Consider the following 27,777-nt stretch of genomic DNA (forward strand, 5'->3'; position numbering starts at 1 on the left):
TCCTCTAAGCTTGGTGAGAAGTTGCCAGGCTTTGATACCAGTAAGAGGAGACACTGGGTGGCTGCGAATCGGCTTCGGACGAGGAGCTGCCTAACGGCAAGTGCGTTACATCGGTGGGGTCTTACTACCTGTCCAACATGTACTCGCTGTGGGCAAGAACCTGAGACGGCAGAGTATCTAGTCGAACGGTGTGTTGTGTTGATGCTACACTGTGGGTTCGCGACGGTGCACGAATGCGAACCGGACTTTGCTGATTGGGTCGATCGTCATAACATAGTAGTGTGAACCATAAGAGGCTGCTGCCTTCGGCCGTGGGGTCTTACTACCTGTCCAACATGTACTCGCTGTGGGCAAGAACCTGAGACGGCAGAGCATCTAGTTTAACGGTGCGTTGTGACGATGCTACCCGGCGGGTTTGAGACGGTGCACGAGTGCGGACCAGACTTTGCTGATTGGGTCGATCGTCATAACACAGTAGTGTGAGAACCATAAGAGGCTGCTGTCTTCGGACCATGACGCTGGACCGTAGCCTTACCTATCGGGTGCATCTCGAAGGAGTTGCCCGGAAGATTGAGAAACGCAACAGTCTTCTGAGGAAGCTGGCGGGATCGACTTCAGGTGCTAACCAAGCACTCCTAAGAACGCCCGCCCTGGCACTATGCTATTCCGCCGCAGAGTAATGCGCTCCAGTGTGAAGCAGAAACGTTGAGAAGGTTGATGTTAAACTTCGCAAGTCGATGCACATAGTGTCAGGCACGCTGGCAACAACGCCTAGAGAATGGGGCCCGATAATGGCAGCGATCCCCCCCCCCCCCCCCACCCACCCCCGATGTCCGGAGGGAGAAGATTACGGAAACTGTCTAAATAAGATCTGAGAGAGAGAGAGAGAGAGAGAGAGAGAGAGAGAGAGAGAGAGAGAGAGAGAGAGAGAGAGAGGGGGGGGGGAATGGGGATACCCCTCTGGAGCGCATTATGGGCGGCGCCCCCGTTTCGAGCCGAAATAAGTCCCGGCAACCCTTGTACGCAGCTTCCCTGACTACGGACAGAGATGCATATTATAAACGAGATGAAAGTCGGTTTGGACGAGGGGGCGGGGACATACACTCCTCTAAGCTTGGTGAGAAGTTGCCAGGCTTTGATACCAGTAAGAGGAGACACTGGGTGGTAGCGAATTGGCTTCGGTCGAGGAGTTGCCTCACAGCAGAAGCGCTTCATCAGTGGGGACTTTCCACCTGTCCTACATGTACCCGATGTGGGCAAGAACCCGAAACGGCAGAGTTGAACGGTGTGTTGAACGATGCTACCGAGCGGGTTCGCGTTTTGTCTCGAAATGATATCAGTTTTATCAAACGCCATCTGGGATTTTCCCCGCCGATATGATCGGGAAAAATTAATAATCTTCTTCTTCTTTCAGCTTATCCAGCATTTTGCAGGATTGCCATAATGAATGCCACATCTCCATGCATCTGGGTTCATAGCATCATCTTCCTCAAGGCCCAGTTCTTTCATATCGTCCCTTACTTTACCCAACCATCTAGTCTTTGGGCATCCCCTTTTCCTCTTTCCTGCTTATTAAAGCTAGAGGTGCCTGAACGAGCCAATAAAATGGAGAGAGAAAAAAATAAAGTGAGTAGATGTGACTCATATAGATAGTATGCAGATGACGTCACTCAGGCCTTTGTTATTGTTTTTGCCATCCGCGTAAACTGTATTAACCAGACTACAAAAGTTCATGGTTACACAGAGTTTGTGTGTTGGTCCGTTATACTTCCGGATGGCAATGTTGTGAACTCCTTGGCCAAGCGCATTCTATCTATATAAGGGAACAGCACTGTGTTGTTCCCTTATATATGAGTCACATCTACTCACTTTATTTTTTTCTCTCCATTCCTGCTTATTGTAAGTCCAATACTTTCCTTCCCACGTACTCCCTCTCTCATCTCTGTACATGCCCAAACCATTTCAATCTATCTTCTCTCATCTTTATTGATACATTCATCACTTCAGTCAACCTTCGAATCATTTCTCGCTTTACCTTTTCCTGTCCAGCCAAATATGACCCTTCGCCTCAATACGGTATTAAGTCGGGATGTTTAAGATGTTGAAAATTGAATTTATAGCCAGAAATATCAGACTTGTGTTGAGTTTGTATGTTTTATTGAGGAGAATGGATACCATGTTTTAGGGTGCTAATGCCAACGATTCAAATTTTGACCAGTTTAAAATTTAATTCGGCTTTTAAGCATCTGGTTCGTTCCGACATAATACCGTTTTGAGACGATGGGTCACAAATGACCATCTCAACATCCTCATTTCTGCCACCACAACTTCTTTATCTTATTTCTTTGTTGTAGCTGTTGTCTCTAGCCCGGGAAGAATAATCTCCTGTAATAGAATACACGACAGGAACATGTACTGGTTATGTGGTATGACGGTAATAAGACACAACACTCGCATTTGGACCGAAACGTTCATGGATGGTTCGAGTTCCGCTCAATCAATAGAGCAGCGCATCGTTGAGTCCTTGGAAATGACTCTTTACTAGCATTATCTCACAGTATTTCTCTTTCAGATGAATCCAAATAGATCTATATTCTGATACTATTCGTCAATTTTGAAATTCGGCCAAATTTGATCTGAAAAAGTCAATCCTGAAACTTGATCTCTGCCGTACTCTGGGGGAAAAAAACATAATATTTTAAAATTTGGCCATAAAACTCGTCTTTCAAATAAATATCGATCAATTTAAATGACCCTAATCTTGACAAAAAAAACCCAAAAAAACAAACAAACAAAACAAACCCCAAAAACCCTCTCAAACCTGGGATTTCGCGGTGTGTTTGTGTGTATGTGTGTGTGTGTGTGTGTGTGTGTGTGTGCGAGTTTCTTTTCCTTGCTCTCTCATCCTCTTTATTGATATCTCTCTCTCTCTCTCTCTGTTCACCTGGGCTTCACGTTGTTTCAAACTGTACTCAAAATATTAGCTGTTCTTTAACTTTTGACATTTTGAAATCGTATTTCCTCTATTAAATAAAACAAAAATGTCATCACAATAATCCTTATTTCATTGATTGTTAAATTAAATGTCAAAAACCCGTCAACAAGTGAACAATTTCATGACGCTGCAGGCATTTATTTGTGTTTTTATTCATTCAAGAGCATCTTACATAATAATAAATAATTACAAAAGTAAAAATTGGATTATTGCAAAAAATTATGTGCGTATTATTAAATGTATGTTCTAAGCTCATGCCAAATTTTATTTCTCTTGTTAAATTTTCAATGCCCGTATCCAAGGAGTTACCTTTGCCACTTGATTCGACTGCGTGAAAAAGGTGCCTCAACTTCAAAGTCGATTTCCTCAAAAATTGGTTTTTACACTCGCCCTACTTCTATCGGTCATATCTCGGCAATGAATAATCAGAATTTTAGACATTTTGTATCAAAATTTTAGGCATAAAATAAGCCTTGATTGGGTACCAAAAAAAAAACAAAATTGAAAATCCCGACCTAATACCGTTTCGAGGGGAAGGGTCACTTATGATTCAAATTACATCCAACCTATTCATTGTTTCACGATTCACTCGGATTACTGGTCACACACTTCCGCCAAGGAGTTTAGAACCAGAAGAGTTTGAGGTGTGACGTCACACCTTCTCTACCCAATGGCTAACACAACAACAAGGGGGTGTCAAGCATAAAATCATTCAAGCGTGACGACTTGAGTGATTGGTAATCAATGGTCAGTTATGGAAGTCTTCGATCAAACTGTCGGTGTGTATGTGTGTGTGTATGTGTGTGTGTGTGTGGGTGTGTGTGTGTGCTATAGTTTGTGATTGGACGTGTTTATCTATTGTGTGTGTATATGTGTGTGTGTGTGTGTGTGTAAGTAATATGTGTGCGTGTTGTGTTTTATGAATGGACGAGTATGTACACATTATGCGTGTGTAAGTGTGTGTGTGTGTGTGTGTGTGTTAGAGATATTATGTGTGTTTGTGTGTGTATGTGTGTATGAGAGAGAGAGAGAGAGAGAGAGAGAGAGAGAGAGAGAGAGAGAGAGAGAGAGAGAGAGAGAGAGAGAGTAGAGTTATGGTTCTTGGAAACTACAAACAATTTTACGATTACCTATATTATTATCGTTTCCCATTGCCACAGCAGACGACAGCAGTTATAATATGTGTAGTTTATGCGTGACACTGCTATGGAGAACATTCATAAAATGTAACAAATCGTCTGAATCGGGTGATATGTCAGGTTGAGGCACATGTCGGGAGGTGAAGTGAGTGTTAAATAATGTAAATTATGAAAATGTGCTTTTGAGTAGTGATAGATAATACTGTGCAGATAGTGTTCGCTTGGCTAAGAAGCTCACAACATTGACAATAGGAAGTATAGATAGATCGAAGTTGACGTCATTCGTGTCTTTGTTATTGTTTTTTGCCATCCACGTTTATGAGTAATTCTCACTAAACTGGATTAATGAGACTATAGATAGTTCGAAGATGACGTCACTCAGGCCTTTGTTATTGTTTTTGCCATCCGCGTTTGTGAGTTGTTCTCACTAAACTGTATTAACCTGACTATAAACGATCATGGTTACACACAGATTTGTGTGCTGGTCCGTTATACTTCCGGATGGCAATGTTGTGAGTTTCTTGGCCAAGCGCACACAATCTATAAGTTAACGATGGCTACGGTTATATTCGGTTTGCGATTTGTTGTAATCTTTTCTATTTAAACTATTCGCAACGAATCAACGGGGACGGCCATATAATTAACCAGTAGATTTTTGACCAATCAAAACATGGAATTTGTGACACACCTTCACATTGGCTCGGACAAACATGGTTGTTTATAGATAGAATGCGCTTGGCCAAGGAGTTCACAACATTGCCATCCGGAAGTATAACGGACCAACACACAAACTCTGTGTAACCATGAACTTTTATAGTCTGGTTAATACAGTTTAGTGAGAACAACTCACAAACGCGGATGGCAAAAACAATAACAAAGGCCTGAGTGACGTCACCTTAGAACTATCTATAGATAGTTCGAAGATGACGTCACTCAGGTCTTTGTTATTGTTTTTTTACCATCCGCGTTTATGAGTAAGGCCTGATTGACGTCATCTTCGAACTATCTATAGCCTGACACTGAAACCCAAAAAGACTGGCATTTTGACGTCATTATTTGGTTTTTGCACCGCCTAGTGAGTTGTCGTTAGTAGTGCTCATGGATACAAGTGGTCCCATTGGTTGAATTATTGAATACAACTCACGATTTGTTTTCTTTTGTGTCAAAAGCCTGGCATTTTGACGTCATTTTTTGGTCATTATCAGGCCATAACTTTACAAAGGCCACGTTCAGTGTCAGGCTATAACTAACGATGGCTACACCTTCACACCTGCTCGGACAAACATAGTTGGTTGTTTATAAACAATAACGTGAATGAAATCGACCTCTCTCTGATTATTGTTATTGTTTTTATACCGACAATTGGGTGACTAGTTATCACACGATTTTCTAGATCATAACAATAATGTTACAAACGTTTAAGTTTACACATAGATTTTTGTGTTGGTTTTATTTATCAATCAGTAGAACAGTGGGTATTTTAGTTAGACACATACCATCGATAGTAAAACTTGTGCAGTTTGCTATGTTTACCAATCACTTTCAGATTTTACATTACGATATGACGACTGTGCGAGAGGCTATCTATGTGTCTATAGATAGTTCGAAGATGACGTCACTCAGGTCTTTATTATTGTTTTTTTTTGCCATCCGCGTTTATGAGTAATGCTCACTGAACTGTATTAACCCGACAATAAACGTTCATGGATACACACAGTTTTGTGTGTTGGTCCGTTATACTTCCGGATGGCAATGTTATGAGCTTCTTAGCCAAGCGCATACTATCTATAGAGACTCGAAACTTCTGAAGCAACAATATGGTTTAATAAATAGCAGGAGTCGGTAAACATCTTCTCACTCATAATGTTGATAATATTATAAATCCGTGCCAAATACCCTTCAACTGTCGTAACGTCATTTCCTTCCAAATGACGCATGGTAACTTAGTAACACTGGCTCTAAACTATCGGAACAATGGCGGACGCCCGTATGAAATAATTTCCCCGGCGAGCATAAAAGCGTATCCAGAGGGAAAAAACATAAATTTGATCATGCTTTGACTTATACACATTCTGATCACAAGGCATATGAAAAGTTCTAGCCAACATGAAGAATAAAAAGTAATGTTTAGAACCACGATGGCCGCCGTTGCCGGGCGGCGTGACATCAGACTATTGAATCCAATTCCAATGGGCATGATCTATATTCTCTTTCCATGTGCCCTAGGCCATTGGTCACATTGCAAAGTGTGCTCAAAATGACCCACATAGTGAGATGTATTCATAGCTTTTGAAATATCTAACACCACGATTGGTCATTTTGCTCAGCTTGACACATGGGTATGTTTACAACTTTCATAAACAAATCAGTGTGTTTACATTTGTTAAGAAATATCCAATCGTTGGCCGTCAACAAATCATGTGATTGATGACTAGGTTGGACGAAAACATGAATATAGATCGCTTCCATTGTATTATGTTGGGCAAGGTGGGGGAAAGCCACGCCCAACTTTTTTCAATTTATTGTCATTAAGTTTCTATGGGAGCGATCTATATTCATGTTTTCGTCCAACCAGGTCATCAATCAGATGATTTGTTGCTGTACAACTATTGAATATATCTTAACAAATGTAAACACGCTGCTTTGTTTATGAAAGTTGTAAACATACCCATGTGTCAAGCTGAACAAAATGACTAATCGTGATATTGGATGGTTCGAAAACTGTGAACACTTTTCACTGTGTAGGTTATTTTGAGCACACTTTGCAATGTGACCAATGACCTCCAGCACATGGAAATGTAATATAGATCATTCCCATTGATGAGATGATCACACAAACAGAATACAAAAACCCCACAGCCATTCACACTTGGATTCTGTACAAATAACATTTTTTAAAAAGAACGACACTTCATAAATTGACAATTTTTTTCTTTATTCACATATTCACCATTTTCAGGTAATTCCACGCCCATCATGACAAGCATGCAAAAACGAGAATGAGACAATCAGGAACAATAATTGGATTCAGTAGTCTGATGTCACGCCACCCGGCAACGGCGGCCATCTTGGTTCTAAACAAAGAAAATCATTACTTTTTATTCTTCATGCTGGCTAGAACTTTTCATATGCCTTGTGATCAGAATGTGTAAAAGTCAAAACATGATCAAATTTATGGTTTTTTCCCCTCTGGATACACTTTTATGCTCGCCGGAGAAATATTTCATACGGGTGTCCGCCATTGTTCCGATAGTTTAGAGCCAGTGTTACTAAGTTACCATGCGTCATTAGGAAGGAAGTGACGTTACGACTGTTGAAGAGTATTAACGTTTGAAATGAACACAACAACAATTTTTGTAGACTGTGACATGAGACCAATAGGCCGAGGCGGGGGTCCTGATAGCTCAGTTGGTAGAACACTCCCTTCACACTCAAAGGGACGGAGATCGATCCCGGGTGCAGTCTAGCGTTTTGAGCAAGCAATAAGTATCTTCCTCCATTCTGCTGTATAGTTTCTTGACATGGTCACGAACTGTTCCCCAGTTTAGGTTGTATAATACACTTCAACAGTCGTAACGTCACTTCCTTCCTAATGACGCATGGTAACTTAATAACACTGGTTCTAAACTATCGGAACAATGGCGGACGCCCGTATGAAATATTTCTCCGGCGAGCATAAAAGCGTATCCAGAGGAAAACAAAACCATAAATTTGATCATGTTTTGACTTTTACACATTCTGATCACAAGTCACGTGAAAAGTTCTAGCCAGCATGAAGAATAAAAAGTATTGATGTTCTTTGTTTAGAACCAGGATGGCCGCCGTTGCCGGGTGGCGTGACATCAGACTACTGAATCAAATTTTGCAGCATTTTTTAGCCCATCCCTCCAGATGTAACGAGATCAACCGCTTTCACAATATTATCTTCATGGTCATAGGACACCGTCTTTTCTTGTAGTTCATAACCATGATTAACCAATCTCTCTAGAAAAAGGAGACAAACATGAACAGAAATCCCTTCTAGATCCAGCTCTAAAGCATGGGTATAGATAGTATGCAGATGACGTCACTCAGGCCTTTGTTATTGTTTTTGCCATCCGTGTTTGTGAGTTGTTCTCACTAAACTGTATTAACTATTGACTATAAAAGTTCATGGCTACACAGAGTTTGTGTGTTGGTCCGTTATACTTCCGGATGGTAATGTTGTGAACTCCTTGGCCAAGCGCATTCTATCTATACATAAGTAACATCATGTCGGCCAACAATAAGGATTATTATTCAAACAGCATTAAAACTCTCTCGACTTCATATGCATAACCAATTTGTTCGATTTTCAATGAGGGTGAACTCGAGAGAGGCTATAAATAGAATGCGCTTGGCCAAGGAGTTCACAACATTGCCATCCGGAAGTATAACGGACCAACACACAAACTCTGTGTATCCATGAACGTTTATAGTCTGGTTAATACAGTTTAGTGAGAACAACTCACAAATGCGGATGGCAAAAACAATAACAAAGGCCCGAGTGACGTCATCTTCGAACTATCTATAGATAGTTCGTAGATGACGTCACTCAGGTCTTTGTTATTGTTTTTTGCCGCGTTTATGAGTAATGCTCACTGAACTGTATTAACCCGACTATAAACGTTCATGGATACACACAGTTTTGTGTGTTAGTCGGTTATACTTCCGGATGGCAATGTTAGTAACTTCTTAGCCAAACGCATACTATCTATACACTCACAAAACTTTTGGATGATGTGATTTTCTAAGACAAACAATAGTAAACTATGTTGGGACAACTCCATACCCGCTTGGTTTGGAATTGCTCAAATACAAAAATAAAATAAAATAAGAATATGGATAAGGAAAAAATTCAACAATAGTAAAAGTGGATGCTTCTTGTATTCAAACAGAAGATAGAAGTCTAAGGCAGTAAAAACTTTGAACAGTTTCCAATGGCTTTTTTTCCCCATTTTTTCTGTGAAGAACTAGATATAATGAATGTGGCGTGGGTGTGGAATTAGCCCCCCCCCCCCCCCTCCCACCTTACCCAATATGATATTATCATATAAAATACAATTGGAATTTGGCACGGGTTTTCGCAGCTTTCTATAGATAGTTCGAAGTTGACGTCCCTCAGCTCTTTGTTATTATTTTTTTGCCATCCGCGTTTATGAGTGATTCTCAATAAACCGTGTTAACCTGACTATAAACGATCATGGTTGCACAACGTTTTGTGTGTTGGCCCGTTATACTTCCGGATGGCAATGTTGTGAACTCCTTAGCCAAGCGCATACTATCTATATTCAGATGTGATTTATTCTCACCAATTTCTCTCAGACTATACATACCATGCACTTGGCTAAGAAGCTCACAACATTGCCATCCGGAAGTATAACGGACCAACACACAAAATCATGTGTAACCTTGATCGTTTATAGTCTGGTTAATACCGTTTCGTGAGAATACGCTTCAACAGTCGCAACGTCACTTCCCTCGTAATGACGCATGGTAACTTAGTAACTGACTCTAAACTATCGGAACAATGGCGGACGCCCTTATGAAATATTTCTCCGACGAGCATATAAGTGTATCCAGAGGGAAAAAAACCCCCATTATAAATCTGATCATGTTTTGACTTTTACACATTCTGATCACAAGACATATGAAAAGTACTAACCAGCATGAAGAATAAAAAGTAACGATTTTCTTTGCTTAGAACCACGATGGCCGCCGTTGCTGGACGACATGACAACAGACTATTGAATCCAATTACTCATAAACGCGGATGGCAAAAAAAAAATAATAAAGACCCAAGTGACGTCAACTTCATTTAATCTATAAACTTTTTGTGTCTTTGTACGATTGATATAGGGTGAACAAATAGTGTGTATTTTATTCAAACCCATACCATCAATATTATATACACATTAAATGCCATGTCGACCTGACTTGTCATCGAACACCCACATACGGAAGGCGCCCCTGAGTTTCACGTCTCCATATATATTTAGTCTCAGGTTTCAATATCCATCAGGCTTTATTATAAACATTTAAAAGGGTTACGTATAGTTTTGGATGGAACGGTACGTTATATTCGACTGGCGGATGTTGTGAGTTTTTTTACTAAAACGCATAGCATCAATAATACGTGACTCATCGTCCCTGTCCGGTGAAATGTCGGGGTGAGATTATAATGTGCCGGAAAGTGAATTTTGAGTATTAAAAATAGTTCAAATGATGAAAATGTACGTTTCGGTGGCTTAAGAAAATACATTTATTATTCCACTCAATTGATGATATACGTTTAGTTATGAAACTCACAACATCCGCCAACCAAGTATAACCTTCGCGATCGTTAACTTATAGATAGTTCGAAGATGACGTCACTCAGGTCTTTGTTATTCTTTTTTGCCATCCGCGTTTATGAGTAATGCTCACTGAACCGTATTAACCAGACTTTAAACGATCATGGATACACACAGTTTTGTGTGTTGGTCTGTTATACTTCCGGATGGCAATGTTGTGAGCTTCTTCGCCAAGCGCATACTATCTATAGATAGAATGCGCTTGGTTAAGAAGCTCATAACATTGCCATCCGGAAGTATAACGGACCAACACACAAACTTAAACTTTTATAGTCTGGTTAATACAGTTTATTGAGTATTACTCATAAACGCCGATGGCAAAAAACAATAACAATGACCCGAGTGACGTCAACTCCGATCGATCTATACAAAAAAATGACGTCAAAAAACAAGCCACAAAAGAAAAGAAATCATGAGTTGTATTCAATAGTTCAACAAATGGGATCACTTGTTTCCTTGAGTTCTACTCAGGACAACTCACTTGACGTTGCCAAAACTTAAAAAATGACGTCAAACTATAAGTCCTGGTAAGTACTTGTATTAGGCTATAAGTTTATGATGGCGACGGTATTATCGTATTATTATGCTCAACTTCTACAATATTGTTTCGAGCATTCGCTCTATCATCGGAAAGTGTAGAAGTTGATCATAATCATACTTGAAATATATATATATATATATATATATATATATATATATATATATATATATATATATATATATATATGTATGTATATTTATATATATATATATATATATATATATATATATATATATATATATATATATATATATATATATATACTATTGAAATATTGAATAGAATCTTTACGCAAGATGAGATTAGCAGTAGATTTTAGTTATTTAAGTCTCATTGACCCGCCCCCCCCCCCTTCCCCACCCCTCTCTTTCTCTCTCTTTTTCTCGCACCAAGAAAAACACATCACATTACTCCCCTTGTTTGTGTTTCCATATGATCAATTTAATGATAATCTCAATACAACATGTTTGCTGTTTTTAATCTTAATACAAGTGGGCTCGATGGAGACCACGAAAATTATTTTAAGAGGTGAAGGTTAGCAGTCATTATTAATTTTCAATAAATGACTATAGACTTCAACAGTCGTGACGTCACTTCCCTTGTGTTGACGCATAGTAACTTAGTAACTGGTTCCAAACTATCGGAACAATGGCGTACGCCCTTATGAAATATTACTTCTCCGACGAGCATAAAGGTATATCCAGAGGGGAAAAACATTATAAATCTGATCATGTTTTGACTTTTATACATTCTGATCACATTATGACAATTGAAAAAGTTCTAGCCAGTGTGACGAATGAAAAGAAACGATTCTCTTTGTTTAGAACCAAGCTGCTGGTTGCTGGGCGGACGTGACATCAGACTAATGAATTCTATTGACGGTTAGCCCGTTTCTAAGCATTAACCAATCAGAATATTTCCTGCCATTCATTTACCCCGTTTCGTCCCTTTCGTTTCCTATATGGAAAGCCCTGAGATACGCTGAGGTCAGGCCCAGTTAGTGAGTATTTCTCACCAGATTTTGACACACTGATAAAGGAATTGCACCGCAAATCCTGTAGAGATGATACATTTTTTTTCAATGATCTGTGTTAACATTGTGAGTGATGCTCAGGATCTGTGTAAAGTTTACTCCAGGTGACAGACAAGCACTTAACTCACCCAACCCTAACACCGACGATATCCATAGTTTACCCGGCGTTACTTTTACCCCATGCCTATTTATTACACTTTTCTGAGACAAATTATAGATAGAATGCGCTTGGCCAAGGAGTTCACAACATTGCCATCCGGAAGTATAACGGACCAACACACAAACTCTGTGTAACCATGAACTTTCATAGTCTGGTTAATACAGTTTAGTGAGAACAACTCACAAACGCGGATGGCAAAAACAATAACAAAGGCCTGAGTGACGTCATCTGCATACTATCTATAGGCGTAGTATCAATGCTAATGTTTTTAGTTATTGCATGTTGATGGTAGTTGAATAAAACTTTCTATGAGAAGTAGCAAAAATCTCTAGAATTGAGTGAGTTAAGGTGGCTATGCCTCTTCCATTCACTGTCCGCGGTTGAGTTCAGGGCCAAAATATACATTATTTCTAATTTTCGAGTCAAAAATAAAACAACTTAAATGTTTATTCGACTAGAGTTTTAATAAAATAATATGCAATAACTGACGTGATTTTCAAAAGTGTATGCGTTGTATCTTGATTGAATAACCTGAAACTCATACTATAGATCGTTCGAAGATGACGTCACTCAGGCCTTTGTTATTGTTTTTGCCATCCGCGTTTGTGAGTTGTTCTCACTAAACTGTATTAACCAGACTATAAAAGTTCATGGTTACACAGAGTTTGTGTGTTGGTCCGTTATACTTCCGGATGGCAATGTTGTGAACTCCTTGGCCAAGCGCATTCTATCTATAGATCGTTCGAAGTTGAGGTCTTTGTTATTGTTTTATTGGCATCCGCGTTTATGAGTAATTCTCACTCAACTGTATTAACCTGACTATACACAATCATGGTTACACAAAGTTGTGTGTATTGGTCCGTTATTCTTCCGGATGGCAATGTCTGTAGCCGAGCGCATACCATCTATAAGATAATAGTAAAAAAAAAAAGGCATTCATGCCAATAGTTGACAGGCATAGCAACACGAGGTCACAGAGGAAGCAACAATAGAAGCCATCTATATTCATGTTTTCGTCCAACCTAGTCATTGGTCACATGATTTATTGCTGTACAACGATTGGACATTTCTCAATAAATAAATGTAAACACGCTGCTTTGTTTATGAATGTTGTAAACATACCCATGAGTCATACTGAGTAAAATGACCAATTGTAACGTTGGATATTTCTCAAACTGTGACCACTTTTCACTATGTGGGTCATTTTGAGCACCCTTTGCAATGTGACCAATGACATGGAAATGTAATATTATAGATAGTTCGAAGATGACGTCACTCAGGTCTTTGTTATTGTTTTTTTTTTTGCCATCCGCGTTTATGAGTAATGCTCACTGAACTATATTAACCTGACTGTAAACGTTCATGGATACACACCGTTTTGTGTGTTGGTCCGTTTTACTTCCGGATGGCAATGTTATGAGCTCTTTAGCCAAGCGCATACTATCTATATAGATCATGCCCATGACGTCATACGAGGTCTTGAATGCATTTCAAGCTTGACCGGTTTATTCCTATCAGAATCTATAACAAAATGGATCTTATAATTCCTATCGATTACTAAAGGGTTTTATTTGTCATTCGATACTTGATGAATCGATATTATAATACCCGATATGGGGGAGAGTTCGATTACCAATCATTATTAATGCAGCCCTCTCGTCCCACTCAAAGTTCATACTTTAGAATACTCGTTTTAATGAAGCTCAGTGTGTTTTGTTCATGCCACTTAACAGCCATGTGCGGCTAACAGCTATGTGGTCTAGTGGTATGATACTCGCTTTCGGATCGGAAGGTCCTGGGTTCAAGCCTCGCACGGCGCATAGTTTGGAGTCCTAGGAAAAGAATCTTTTCTCACATTCTCTCACCGTACTCAGATGTAAAATGAGTACCTGTCCGAAAAAAATTGTAACATCGTCTAACTGGCGTCATGTCCCGTCCTTAGTGTTAAATGTTGCTATTGGCCAGGGACCCCTTGTAAAACACTTTGAGCACATTTAGTGGATATTGCTCTATATAGATAGTATGCAGATGACGTCACTCAGGCCTTTGTTATTGTTTTTGCCATCCGCGTTTGTGAGTTGTTCTCACTAAACTGTATTAACCAGACTATAAAAGTTCATGGTTACACAGAGTTTGTGTGTTGGTCCGTTATACTTCCGGATGGCAATGTTGTGAACTCCTTGGCCAAGCGCATTCTATCTATATTATTAGTATCTTTATTTGACAAAGTTTGAATGAATTCGTCTTGTTTGTTCTTCTAATGGGTTCCGATTTGTGACCCATCGTCTCAAAACAGTATAATGTCGGGGTGAACCAGATGCTAAAAAGTAAAATTAAAGCTAAACTGGTCAAAATTTAGATAGTATGCGCTTTGCTAAGAAGCTCATAACATTGCCATCCGGAAGTATAACGGACCAACACACAAAACTGTGTGTATCCATGAATGTTTATAGTCAGGTTAATACAGTTCAGTGAGCATTACTCATAAACGCGGATGGCAAAAAACAATAACAAAGACCTGAGTGACGTCATCTTCGAACTATCTAAAGAATGTTTGTTATTTAGTAACACTAAAATATGATATTCAATCTCCTCAATAAAGCATAAAAACACAACGCATGTCTGAGATTTCTGGCTATAAATTAAATTTTCAGAATATTGATCATCCCGGTATAATACCGTTTTGAGGCGAGGGGTTACATTTGTCAAGAATTAAGCCAAAGTTTTGCTGACAGCATTACGGCCTTGGGAACCACACTAATGCAATGCTATGAAAATTTTTAAAAAATAAACATTGAAAATAGATTCTTGGCCAGAAATCATGGCCATCAAATACCCCTTTATTAACCAATGGGCTTCAACAGTCATGACGTCACTTCCCTCGTATTGACGCATGGTAACTTAATAACTGACTCTAAACTATCGGAACAATGGCGGACGCCCTTATGAAATATTTCTCCGACGAGCATAACAGTGTATCCACAGGAGAAAAACAGTATAAATCTGATCATGTTTTGACTTTTATACATTCTCATCACAAGGCATATGAAAAGTTCAAGCCAGCATGAAGAATAAAACGTAACGATTTTCTTTGTTTAGAACCAGGCTGCTCGCCGTTGCTGGGCGACGTGACATCAGAAAACTCGTCCCTCAACTTTCGATCGATTTAAATGAAAAAAACCCTTATCTCGGTCAAAACTCTTAAATATGAGGCTTGATCGAGGATTTCGCGAAGTCCCAGGTTTGAGAGGTTTCCAGGTTTATACCTCTCGTACACACAAACACACACACACAAACACACACACACACACACACACACACATATAAACTATAAATAAGGTCACTCGCATTTTATTTGTCGATGCACTCTTATATATATAATATATATATATATATATATATATATATATATATATATATAATATGTATATATATATATATATATATATATATATATATATATATATATATATTTATATATACCATAAATTAGACTCTAAGCATCTAGTCCTACCATACATAATACCCGCCTGCGGCTGTTGGTGACATTATATGGTGACATGTACACCTATGTGTTTGTCAACTTTGAATCAACATTGGGGATTATTCGAACAACCAATAATTGCTCTTTTTTTCGTGTGTAGGCCTACACCCGTCACGTGAACAATGCTCACGTTGTTCGAAAATCCCCCCACAATGGAATTGGTCAACATCTCGCATTGGTGTCATCGATTGTGTGCTTCTCTTTTTTTTCTCTCTTTTCTTACAGTTTAACAAATGGGAACGATTTATTGATGCTATGCGTTTAGGTAAAATAATCACAATATATACCAGCCGGATATAACGTACTTACAATACGCTTCAACAGTCGTAACGCCACTTCCCTCGTAATGCAATGACGCATGGCTCGAAACTATCGGAACAATGGCGGACGCCCTTATGAAATATTTCTCCGACGAGCATAAAAGCGTATCCAGAGGGAAAAAACCCCATTATAAATCTGATCATATTTTGACTTTTACACATTCTGATCACAAGATATATGAAAAGTTCTAGTCAACATAAAGGATAAAAAGTACCGATTTTCTTTGTTTTCGAACCACGATGGCCGCCGTTGCTGGGCGACGTGACATCAGATTATTGAATCCAATTCAAAACTATGTGAACGTTTTTAGTATGATTGGTATAGATAGTTTGCGCTTGGCTTAGAAGCTCACAACATTGCCATCCGGAAGTATAAAAGATCATCACACAAAACTCTGTGTAACCATGAACTTTTATAGTCTGGATAAGACAGTTAAGTGAGAACATTACTCATAAACATGGATGGCAAAAACAAAAAACAGTCAGAAAAACCCGAGTGACGTCAACTTCATTCTATCTATAAGTTAGTGAGAACAAATCACCAAAATAGCTGTCTAAAAGCAATATCAAAGAACTGAGTGACGTCAGTTTCGTTCCATTTCTATTCAATCAATTCAAGTTTTCGATCAAACCAATCATCGATCACATGTTTTGTTGCTCGAATACGATTGGATAATTCTTAATCAATGTAAACACGCTGTGTAAACAGGCTGCTTTCTTTGTGAAAGTTGTAAGCGATGTCAATATGAATAAAATGAGCTATTGTGCTGTTGGATGTTTCGAAAAGTGTGAACACTTTTTAACCGTTTTGAGCACATACAAATGTGTGACAAAATACTCGAACACATAGAATAAATAATTTATAGATCTTCCCCATTGATATCATCCGTTTAACTCTATCCTTACCAGCCATTTTCAAATAGTAGTAGTAGTAGTAGTAGTTGTAGTAGTAGTAGTAGTAGTAGTAGTAGTAGTAGTAGTAGTAGTAGTAGTAGTAGTAGTAGTAGTAGTAGTAGTAGTAGTAGTAGCGTATGGCTACACCTCCAAATTTATTTCGTCAACCCAGCTTCTAAAGTCTTCCTCCGCCCTAAGGACGGTTTTGTAGCCACCTTCAAGTTTAGTGACTGGACAGTGGAGGACGATGTGATCGCTGGTTTCTGGGGCTGCCTGACATTTCTGGCAGTTATCACTGTTTCGAAGTTTCCACCTTCACATATTTGATGCAGTTCTGCCATGTCCAGTTAAGAGGCGATTTGAGGAAGTCCAGTATTTCCTGGCGTTATTTAATGCAGGCACTCTTTTGGTTGGATCTTTAATGATGTTTCCTCCTCTTGGTGTTTCCCTGTTCCACATTTCTCTCCAGTGTGCCATTTTCAAGATTTACCCCAAAACTTCACACCCAACTAACACACAAATATATTTTTTATCACCCAAACGCAATAACAGTAAGTAACATAGATAATTTCTTGAGAAAAACATGCTCAACAACACACTGTTCATTTTCTTTAAATTTTATGATGTACAAGAGAAATTTGAATGAGAAAAATGTTGGTTGTATCGTAACGAATGTGACAATTTTCCTATAGTTGGTATGGAGAGGGTTAAGCAAAATGTGCACTAGTTGTGTTCGCTTGATCAATCATACAGCCATAAGCATCTGTAATAATAAATATGTTATCGAAAATTTTGAGGTAATTTTTATCATACACAACTAGCGCTCTACAACCAATAACAAAGAGAGCCAAACGAGTTGCAAACTTTATTCATTCTATGGGATGGGGGGGGGGGGGGGGGGGGCAAGGCGACGTGTACATATAGATATAATGCGCTTGGGTAAGAAACTCACAACGTTGCCATCCTTAAGTATAACGGACCGACGCACACAACAACTCTGTGTAACCATGAACTTTTATAGTCTGGTTAATAGAGTTAAGTGAGATTTAAGTGAGATTTTTAGGTTTGTGGGGAAGTCAAAATTCGCAAAAGAGCAGTTGACAATACGCTTCAACAGTCGTGACGTCATTTCCCTCGTAATGACGCACGGTAACTTAGTAATTGGCTCTAAACTATCGGAACAATGGCGGACGCCCTTATGAAATATTTCTCCGACGAGCATATACAAGCACTGTGAAATCATTAAACTCACTTGCTGTAAGCTAACTCTATTACAAACAAGAAACGTTCTCTTATCATCCAATCCTTAGAGTGCTATCTGATAATGACGAGAATAAAAATTATGATGGTAAGGATCATAATAAAAATAATATTAATAATAATAATAATAATAATAAAAATAATAATAATGATAATAATAATAATAATAATAATAATAATAATAATAATAATGATAATAATAATAATAATAATCATAATAATAATAATAATAATAATAATAATAATAATAATAATAATAATAATAATAATACTAATAATAATAATAATAATAATAATAATAATAATAATAATAATAATAATAATAATAATAATAATAATAATTAATAATAACAATAATATCAAGAATAATAATAATAGTTATGGTGATGATGATGATGATGATGATGATGATGATGATGATGATGATGATGATGATGATGATGATGATGATGATCATGTTGAAATAATAATGATTATAGTTAGCCGCAAGAAAGCTCTATATAATATCGATACCGTAAATATCGTCATTGCTGAATACATCGATTTCGATTATCATTTTCATTAACGGCCATGTTTTTTTTTCTTCTTCCCAAACTGCAGGACACCATCAGATCACTGCATCGCCTTCAATCATTGCCGCTGACAAATATATGGTTAACTCTTTAAGTCGATCATGTCAACTGTGACGTCATCAAGAAATGCTGCATCCCCGCCGGAAACCTCCACACACAATATTGATGCCATACCTTTAACTCACTCAACCCCAACACCGACTATATCCGTAGTTTACCCCGGGTTACTTTTACCCCATGCCAATATATTACATTTTTTCTGAGACAAATTATAGGCGTACTTTCAAAGCTAATGTTTTTAGTTTTTACATGTCAGTGATAGTTGAATAAAACTATCTATGTACACGCTCATTTTTAATACATTTTTTCCAACTTTGAAATGTAGCAAAAATCTTTAGGATTGAGTGAGTTAAGTAAAATTCTCACAACATATGCCCGCCAAATCTAACATACCTATGGACAAAACCATGTGTTACCATAAAGGTTTACGGCGACATTGGTAGGGTTCAGTATGAGCTAATCACCCATATTTTTTTGGTGGTCTTAAAGAATAACGCAAAGCTTCATTGCTCATATTGCATTCAAGTCATGGCACCCGTCGTCTTCAATTTCCGGGCAAGATTGCTTCACTTCAAAAAACGTCATTTTTTCATGTTTTGTTGCTCTTTGGCATCGTTTCTTTTCCTTTTTGGAGTTTTCATTGTGGATTTCATCGAATCCTTCAACGAGTATTTGGACAGAGGATCCGAGGACAGTATACGTTATTATCGTGATGTCTACACCCAGGATTCATGGCCGGGGATGGAGACCAACATATCCCGACCTGGAGAAATTCCGTATACCGCTCATTACCATTGGTGTGGAGAGAAAATATTCCGTTTCGAGGATTACATAGGAATGCTAAGCATTGTACGTATATTGAAACCGCAGAAAATCATATTCCATTATAACAAGTTACCTGTTATCGATAGTTTTTGGTACCATTCTTGGTTTCAAGAATTAAAACAATCCGTACCGAATCTAGTTTTAAGACAATCTTTTAAGTCGTATGGATGCGGGTCTAAAGCATTATTTGCCTTCGCACTTGAACACATTTCGGATAAAGGTGGTGTTTTCATCGGTGAAAAGACAATCTTAACTCGTGTTCCAAAACAAGCTTGGTCTTCAGATTTTTACGCTGTTGTTGGAGGGCCTGATGATGTGATCAGAGGTGTCATCTACAGCAAAAATGGATTCCCTTTGCATACAGTAGAGTCCAAAATCCGACAGATTTTAAGACAAGGCAAGACTTGCCCGAATCTGCGGGAGTTTAGTGTTGTTGGAAAAGGCAAGAAAGAACTATTTGGCATTGAGAAGAAAGCATCTCTTGGTGTGGATTGCATTTCTGTGACAGAGTCATTCTATCCTAAGGATGTTTGGAATTCTACAACAAGCTTTGGGGAGTTGTCCAGATGGCTTTTCTATGGGAAAAGAAATCGTTTTCAGGTAAAGAAAAACAAAAAAAAAAAAACCCTGAGATTTTATCGAAAGAAATATCCACTAAACGTGCTCAAAGCGCTTTACAAAGGGTCCCTGACCACAGCAACACGTAACATGGGTGTGTATATGTGTGTGTGTATGTGTCTGTCTGTGTGTGTGTGGGGGGGGGATGGAGTTCGTGTGTGGCTCTTTGTTAATAATAAATGAATGTGACGATGTATCTATTTATATATAAAATTCAATGTTTATATAACAGTAATGTGACCATTGGCGTCAAATTAATTCTTTCTATACACTTTTAAGTTACACATAGTTTGTTTTTTCATATTGGTACGATTGATTTGGTGGGTAGAATAGGTGAGAATTTTACTTAAAAGCACAGCATCAGTATCCGCCATATAATGATGATGATGATAATAATAATAATAATAATAATAATAATAATAATAATAATAATAATAATAATAATAATAATAATAATATCTTTAATGTACATGAAGGCAATTTCTCATTTGGTTAAAGCATATACATAATATACGGAAACAGACATAAATTAAACAAAAAGTGCAAAACCACACATACACATACACACACACACTCTCTCTCACACTCACACATGCACACACAAACACACACACACACACACACACGTACAATATCTCAAGCCATTTAATTAATTGGTTTATTTTTGTCTCCTCGTCTCCACTACATCAGGTGAAACCAGACCCCGAAGGCACACCCCTTATCCCTATGATTTCACACATGGTGTGGATTCGAACCAACCGACTCTTCAAGACCAATGAGTTCAAGTTCCTGCACTACCTCAGCGTCGTGTCAGCTTTGCACGTGGCCACCTTTGAGATGGTTTACATCCACGGGGATGTGTTGCCTTATGGGAAATGGTGGGACGAACTGATGGCACGCCATAGGGAAAGAGTCAGGTTCATCGAGGTATTCCTCGTCTGTTGCTTAATATAATGGGGCTAAGCCCCAAACACCATGGCTCCAACATTTAAAAAAAAAAACAAAAACAAAGAACATTGACATTTTTGACACTGGGAGCGGTAGCTAATACGACTAATAAATAATGTTTGGTTTCTTCATAATTTGAATACAACCACTAAATTATAAAACAAAACATGATGGTAAATGTCGGGTCCTCAAGAAAACGACGACTTCCTCCACTTCCGGCCATTTAAAAAATCCATTCAGTCACCTGCACCGCCATTGCGTGTGAAGCTGAGCTCTCTTTGCATAAATTAAATAAAACAAATTAATCACCTCACAACTCACGATTTGTTTTCTTTTGAAGCCAAAGACTAATCTTTTGACGTCATCTTTTTGGTGAGTGTCAGGCTATAAGTTTTACATCTGCAACTCAACTCCTGATGTTACGCAGTCAACAAGGAGCACAGGTTAGGGTGGGAAGACAGACCAGAGACCCCCTAGCATGCCATGACAAGTGACTCTTAGGGCTAACCCACACCAGAGACTGACTCCGACGACTCGGCATTGCCGTCCTCTGCCGTCTTCAGGATAAGGACGTCGGCTACGGACAAAATACTAAGAATAAATAGAAGAGCCTCTAGACCTACTCATATCGAGCTAAAAAAAATAACGGCAGATGACGTCGGGTGCTTGGTATGGGTAGGTCTAGCGGCTCTTTTTTTTATTCTTAGTATTTTGTCCGTGCCCGACGTCTTTCTCCGGAAGACGGCAGAGGACTGACTCCGGTGTGGGTTAGCCCTCACTTCGGCAAGCGAATATTCACATTTTGAAAATGTGATTATCTTGATTAATACTCAACCTTTTCTTAATCATTTGTTGTTCTTGTTATTTATTTATCTTTTTTGTTTTCAATTTTAAAAAATCGATTTCTGATTTCAGATAGAGCAACCTGAAACGATATTCCAACAAACAGTTGAAGGTCCCTCCCATCAATCTGACATTCTTCGATTGAATATCTTATTACGTCACGGCGGGGCATACCAGGTAAAATGTGACTCGTCTTTTCACGATAGTATTATGTCGAAATGTAAAAAAATAGTTGTAGGCCTTCAGAGGCATTAGGCCCACGGAGCCACGGAGTTTATCCCGGTTTCTGTAGCGTGAAACGGACGATAGCAATTGCTAGATATCCTTTGGATAGAACGCTAGTTTATCGAAGGCACTTTTTACAGGATCTAACAGACCCAGCCACACAATCACTGCTGAATGTAAAGGAGGGGAGGGGGTGAGGGGGGGGGGGGTCAGAAAAATTCTCCGCTGCATCCGGGATTGATTTTAGTCGCTTTGCAAGACTAGTGAGTAATCTACCGACTGAGATATTATCGGAATGAAAAATGTCAATATATATATATATATATATATATATATATATATATATATATATATATATGAGTGTTGGTGGGTACTTGTATGTACGAGAGTGCTCGATAACGTTGGTTAGAGCTAATATAAAATATGAATGGATTCACTCACTTATATGGCCGAAACACATGTTTCTGTGGCTTCTACCCACGTCTTCAGTCGGCATAGTAAGCCGACTGAAGACGTGGATAGAAGCCACAGAAACATATATATATATATGTAACGTGCAAATAATATGAATTTCAAATTAAGAAGTTAATGAGCTGGCACTAGTGTAAGATAAAGATCTGAACAAGTGTGTATGAAAGGAGCCAGACAAAGCAAGCAAGAAGATAAAAAAAAAATAGAAGAAAAAAAATCAGTCTACCTCGACTGGGGATCGAACCTCAGACCTTCTGATTACCTCAGAAGGTCTGAGGTTCGATCCCCAGTCGAGGTAGACTGATTTTTTGGGATGGTATTTTTCTTCTATTTTTTTTTCTTTCTTGCTTTGACTGGCACCTTACATACACATTTGTTCAGATCTTTTAATAATCAGTACTTTCCCCTTTTTGTTTACTATGATATATAAAGTCTCCACATACACACTCACGCTTTCTCTCTCTCTCTCTCTCTCTCTCTCTCTCTCTCTCTTTCTCTCTCCCTCTCTCTTTCTCTCTCCCTCTCTCTCTCCCCCTTCTCACTCTCTCTCCCCTTCTCTCTCTCTCTCTCTCTCTCTTTCCCCTCTCTCTCCCCTTCTCTCTCTCTCTCCCCTTCTCTCTCTCTCCCCTTCTCTCTCTCCCCTTCTCTCTCTCTGTCACTCTCTCTCTCTCTCTCTCTCTCTCTCTCTCTCTCTCTCTTTACCCAACACAGGACCGAGATGTGATCTGGGTCAGCAAGATTCCACGTGACGTCAGAAGATACCAAGCCGTGGCGTGCGTTGATTGGCCCCGAAATGGGGCGTGGCCGGAAGTCTTCAATATGGGAGTCATGATGGCTAAACCTGGTGCTCAATGGTTGAAACATTTTTTAAAGACCTTTTTGTAAGTACTTGAACTTCGTTCCTGAAAATGTATCTTCAAAGGGAAGTTTGGGTCTAAATATTAGCGAAATCCTTTTAAAAATTGATTTAGAGATTTTGATGGAAAACGATATTTTATCATCTTAGAAATAATATGATTGAAGAATAAACTATAAAGGCACAAAAAACACAGTCGAAAAGGGTACAGATTGTAAGAAAAGTGTGAAAAACGGAAAGCTATTTTGCTATTTTCTCAATATGTCATTTTTCTAAGGATGTGGGATACTGTGTCAAATGTGTCTCAGAATCTATTCAATGAAATTGTCTAAAATGCCCACAGTTATAACAGAGATAATGTATATTTCACCATATATATGTTATGATAAGGTATGTGTATTTTGAATTATAATTCCATTTATAAATTTTTAACATCAATTTTGTCATAACATTTTGATTCTCAACTTTGTAATGTTCTAATAAAAAATCCAAATTGACGATACAGAATGATTTAAAACGCCCAATATAGGTAATTAATAATTCCTTAAGAAAAGACCCAAACCGCCCCTTAATTAATGAGCTTTTTTATAGCGCACAATTCACAAATTTGCTCAAAGCTCTCGATAAGGATTCGCTTACCAACAGCAACAATTAACATGTAGGAAGAGACCTGACGTCTATTAGGCGATAATTTACATCTACCGCTTGCTTCTATCCCCCTGTCTATCCTAGTCCTGATCTCATGCGGCTATGAGGTCTTGTGGTATGACACTCGCCTTTAGACAGAGATGCATATACGAGATGGAAGTCGGTTTGGATGAAATCAATAGGGAATGAGATTAGCGGAAGAGTAGCATCCCTTGATTGGACGTCGCCTTACAGAGAGAACGTCAAAATGGTTTTGCGCATGCGTCTCTCTCGACCTCGCTTTCGGTGAAGTGTCTCATGCCGCACAACCAACATGACGTTCTCTCTCTAATAATTTTTCCGATCGTGACTTCCAATCAAGGGACGCTACTCTTCCGCTAATCTCATTCCCTATCCCTCGTGGGGGGGGGGGGGGGGGGGGGGGGGCGGGGACATCCCTCCTTTAAGCTTGGTGAGAAGTTGCCAGGCATAGATACCAGTAAGAGGAGACATTGGGTGGCTGCGAATCGGCTTCGGTGCGCTTCATCAGTGGGGACTTTCCACCTGTCCTACATGTACCCGATGTGGGCAAGAACCCGAAACGGCAGAGCATCTTGTTGAACGATGTGTTGTGACGATGCTACCTGGCGGGTTCGCGACGGTGCGCGAATGCGTACCGGACTTTGCTGATTGGGTCGATCGTCATAACATGGTAGTGTGAGAACCATAAGAAGCTGCTGCTGCCTATAGATGGGAATGTTCAAGGTTCAGGTCCCACTCTAAGTGGCACGTAATTGAGTCCTTGGAAAAGACTATTTACTAACATTCTCTCTTCGTACTCTCTCTTTACTCACTTTCTCTCGTCGTACTCAGGTGTAAAAAAAACAAGTACCTGGCCGTTAACAGCGTTGTCTCTGTCGACGTTATGTCTCGATCTAAATGTTACGTGTTGCTGTTGATCTGGCACACTTTGTAAAGCGCTTTGAACACATTTAGTGGATATTGCGCTATATAAAATCTCAATTATATATGTATAATATAATATAATTTTATTAATTATTAAATAATAATTATATAATTTTGTATAATATATATATATATATATATATATATATATATATATAATATTTATATCTATCTATGTTATATTTATATATATATATATATATATTTCTCTCTATTCCCAGGTACTACAGAGACGATAAATGGGCCTTCAATGCCGTGATGATGCCTTACAAAGCCTACGAGTTCTACCCAGATACACTCTATGTAGACAGATATCTACAGGTGGGCATTTCGTCTTTAGGCATACCTGTCAATATTACGAAAAATTCGTAGAATTACGAAATTTTGGCTCGAATTTCAAAATTTCATGAGCTTTTCTAAGTCATTAAAACTTATTGAAAGTGAAGGTTGATTGATTATAGACTACATAATTCTATGGATTTCGAAATGGTATTTATTCCTTGTGAGGAAAACATTGTTTGTTTCTAAAAAAATGGTGAGCTATATAGTGACTAATAATAATAATGATAATGATGATGATAATAATAATAATAATAATAATAATAATAATAATAATAATAATAATAATAATAATAAATAACAATAATAATGATAATAATGATAATAATAATAATAATATAATAATAATAATAATAATAATAATAATAATAATAATAATAATAATAATAATAATAATAATAATAATAATAATAATGATAATATTTTAAAAAAATAATAATAACAGAGGTCGAATTAATTCACGGTATTGTTTATAAACAACCAACTATGTTTGTCCGAGCAAGTGTGAAGGTGTGCCACAAATTCCATATTTTGATTGGTTAAAAATCTACTGATTATTTAATTGTTTTCAAGGGACCCCTTGTAAAAGCTCTCTGAACATATTAACCCTCTCCTTACCACCTGCAGCAAAATCGTCACATTTGTTACGACACAATATACATTTTTTTCTTATTCATATTTATTTTGTACATCACAAAATTTAAAGAATGGTCTTTGTTTAATTAATAAGAACATAAAGTTGTTTTGTAGAGAGATTGTTTGAGTTTTTTTTAAAATCAATTTTTCTGCTGGGTAAGCCTGTCATTTTGGGGGAAACTGAAAATGATAGGTAATGAGAGAGTTAACTCACTCAACCCTAACATCGACTATGTCCGTAGTTTACCCGGGATTACTTTTACCCCATGCCTATTTATTACATTTTTATGAGATAAATTATGGGCGTAGTATCAAAGTTATTTGTTTTATAGTTTTTGCATGTTAATGGTAGTTGAATTAAAATATTTATGTACATGCTCATTTTTAATACATTTTTTTCCAATTTTGAAAAGTAGCAAATATCTCTAGGATTGAGTGAGTTAAGCAGATATTGCGCTATATCAATGATCGCCTTTTTATAATAATATAATGTTTGATGTCACATTTCAGGTGATTTGCTTTCGAGGAGTTTGCCATCCTGCGTGGCATGAAGACTACATACGCGATATAGATGACGTCACACCAGTCCGACGATTTGATTGGAGGAGCGCTAGAGCCTTTCATTTCACCACGCCCAAACCGCCGGAATCTCTGACGTCACCGGAAGCCATACGGAACGGAAACGACATGTTTGCCGAAATGGGACGGCTGATTCTCACAAAGAGTGGAAGGGCGGATTTACTTCGTGGCGAATCGTCTCCAAACTGAAGCTTGTGGTCCTTCAGAGCCAAGGAACCGGAGCCTATCTCGGTTTCTATAGAGTGAAACGGACAATAGCAATTGCTTGCTATCCTTTGGATAATGTAATTGTTATTGCTGGAAGCTCGAAGAAATAAATAACAATGTGAAATTGAATGTAAGCTTCAATTCAGTATAAGAAAACATATAAAATGGACGTTTCGGATTTGCCATTTATCAACAAAACAGGATGAATGAAACACAAAATAGTGTTTCATTCGTCCTGTTTTGTTGATAAAGGGGAAACCCGAAACGTCCATTTTATATGTTTTCGTATATTAAATAGAAGCTTACATTAAATTTCACATTGTTATCTATATCCTTTGGATAGGACGCTAGTCTATTGCAAAGTACTTTCTGCCAGATCTAACAGACCCAGCAACGAATTTAACTGCTGGGTAGACAGTAAGATTAGAAAAAAGAAAAAAACAAAACAAAAACACCTCTCGACTGCACCCGGTTGAACGACTAGCCACTGAGCCACTCAGCCACAAAATAATATGGCTTTCATACATAGTATGTTCCGATCATGCGGACTCTCTTCTCTTAATTTGTGCGGCTATGTGGGTTGTTGTATGACAGTCGCTTTCGGATCGGAAGGTACTTGGTTGGAGCCTCGCGCTCGGCGCATAGTTGAGTCCTTGGAAAAGGCTCTTTACTCACATTCTCTTGCCGTACTCAGGTGTAAAATGAGTACCTGGCCGTTAACAATGCTGTCTTTGTCCGAAAAATTGTA

General features: G+C 38.3%; 1 protein-coding gene across 2 annotated transcripts in view; it reads left to right on the forward strand.

Moving 5' to 3' along the window:
• The first annotated feature begins 4,148 nt into the window (after window positions 1-4,148).
• LOC144959958 (uncharacterized) overlaps window positions 4,149-27,777 on the forward strand; it is a 24,603-nt gene continuing 974 nt past the window's right edge. Inside the window, exons 1-7 of one of the 2 annotated variants that reach the window (XM_078892835.1) lie at window positions 4,149-4,279; window positions 18,858-20,314; window positions 21,023-21,259; window positions 22,196-22,300; window positions 23,531-23,700; window positions 25,490-25,589; window positions 26,754-27,777. The exon at window positions 26,754-27,777 is cut by the window's right edge and continues 974 nt beyond it. In XM_078892835.1, the coding sequence (XP_078748961.1) occupies window positions 19,418-20,314; window positions 21,023-21,259; window positions 22,196-22,300; window positions 23,531-23,700; window positions 25,490-25,589; window positions 26,754-27,011 (1,767 nt within the window). In that variant the 5' untranslated portion in view covers window positions 4,149-4,279; window positions 18,858-19,417 and the 3' untranslated portion in view covers window positions 27,012-27,777. The remainder of the gene's footprint in view (window positions 4,280-18,857; window positions 20,315-21,022; window positions 21,260-22,195; window positions 22,301-23,530; window positions 23,701-25,489; window positions 25,590-26,753) is intronic. The other variant, XM_078892836.1, reaches the window with a different exon arrangement.

The sequence above is a fragment of the Berghia stephanieae genome, chromosome 14, assembly GCF_034508935.2.
Source record: "Berghia stephanieae isolate SIO BIC M18660-M18661 chromosome 14, UCSD_Bste_1.3, whole genome shotgun sequence".
In the NCBI taxonomy this organism is placed as follows: domain Eukaryota; kingdom Metazoa; phylum Mollusca; class Gastropoda; order Nudibranchia; family Aeolidiidae; genus Berghia; species Berghia stephanieae.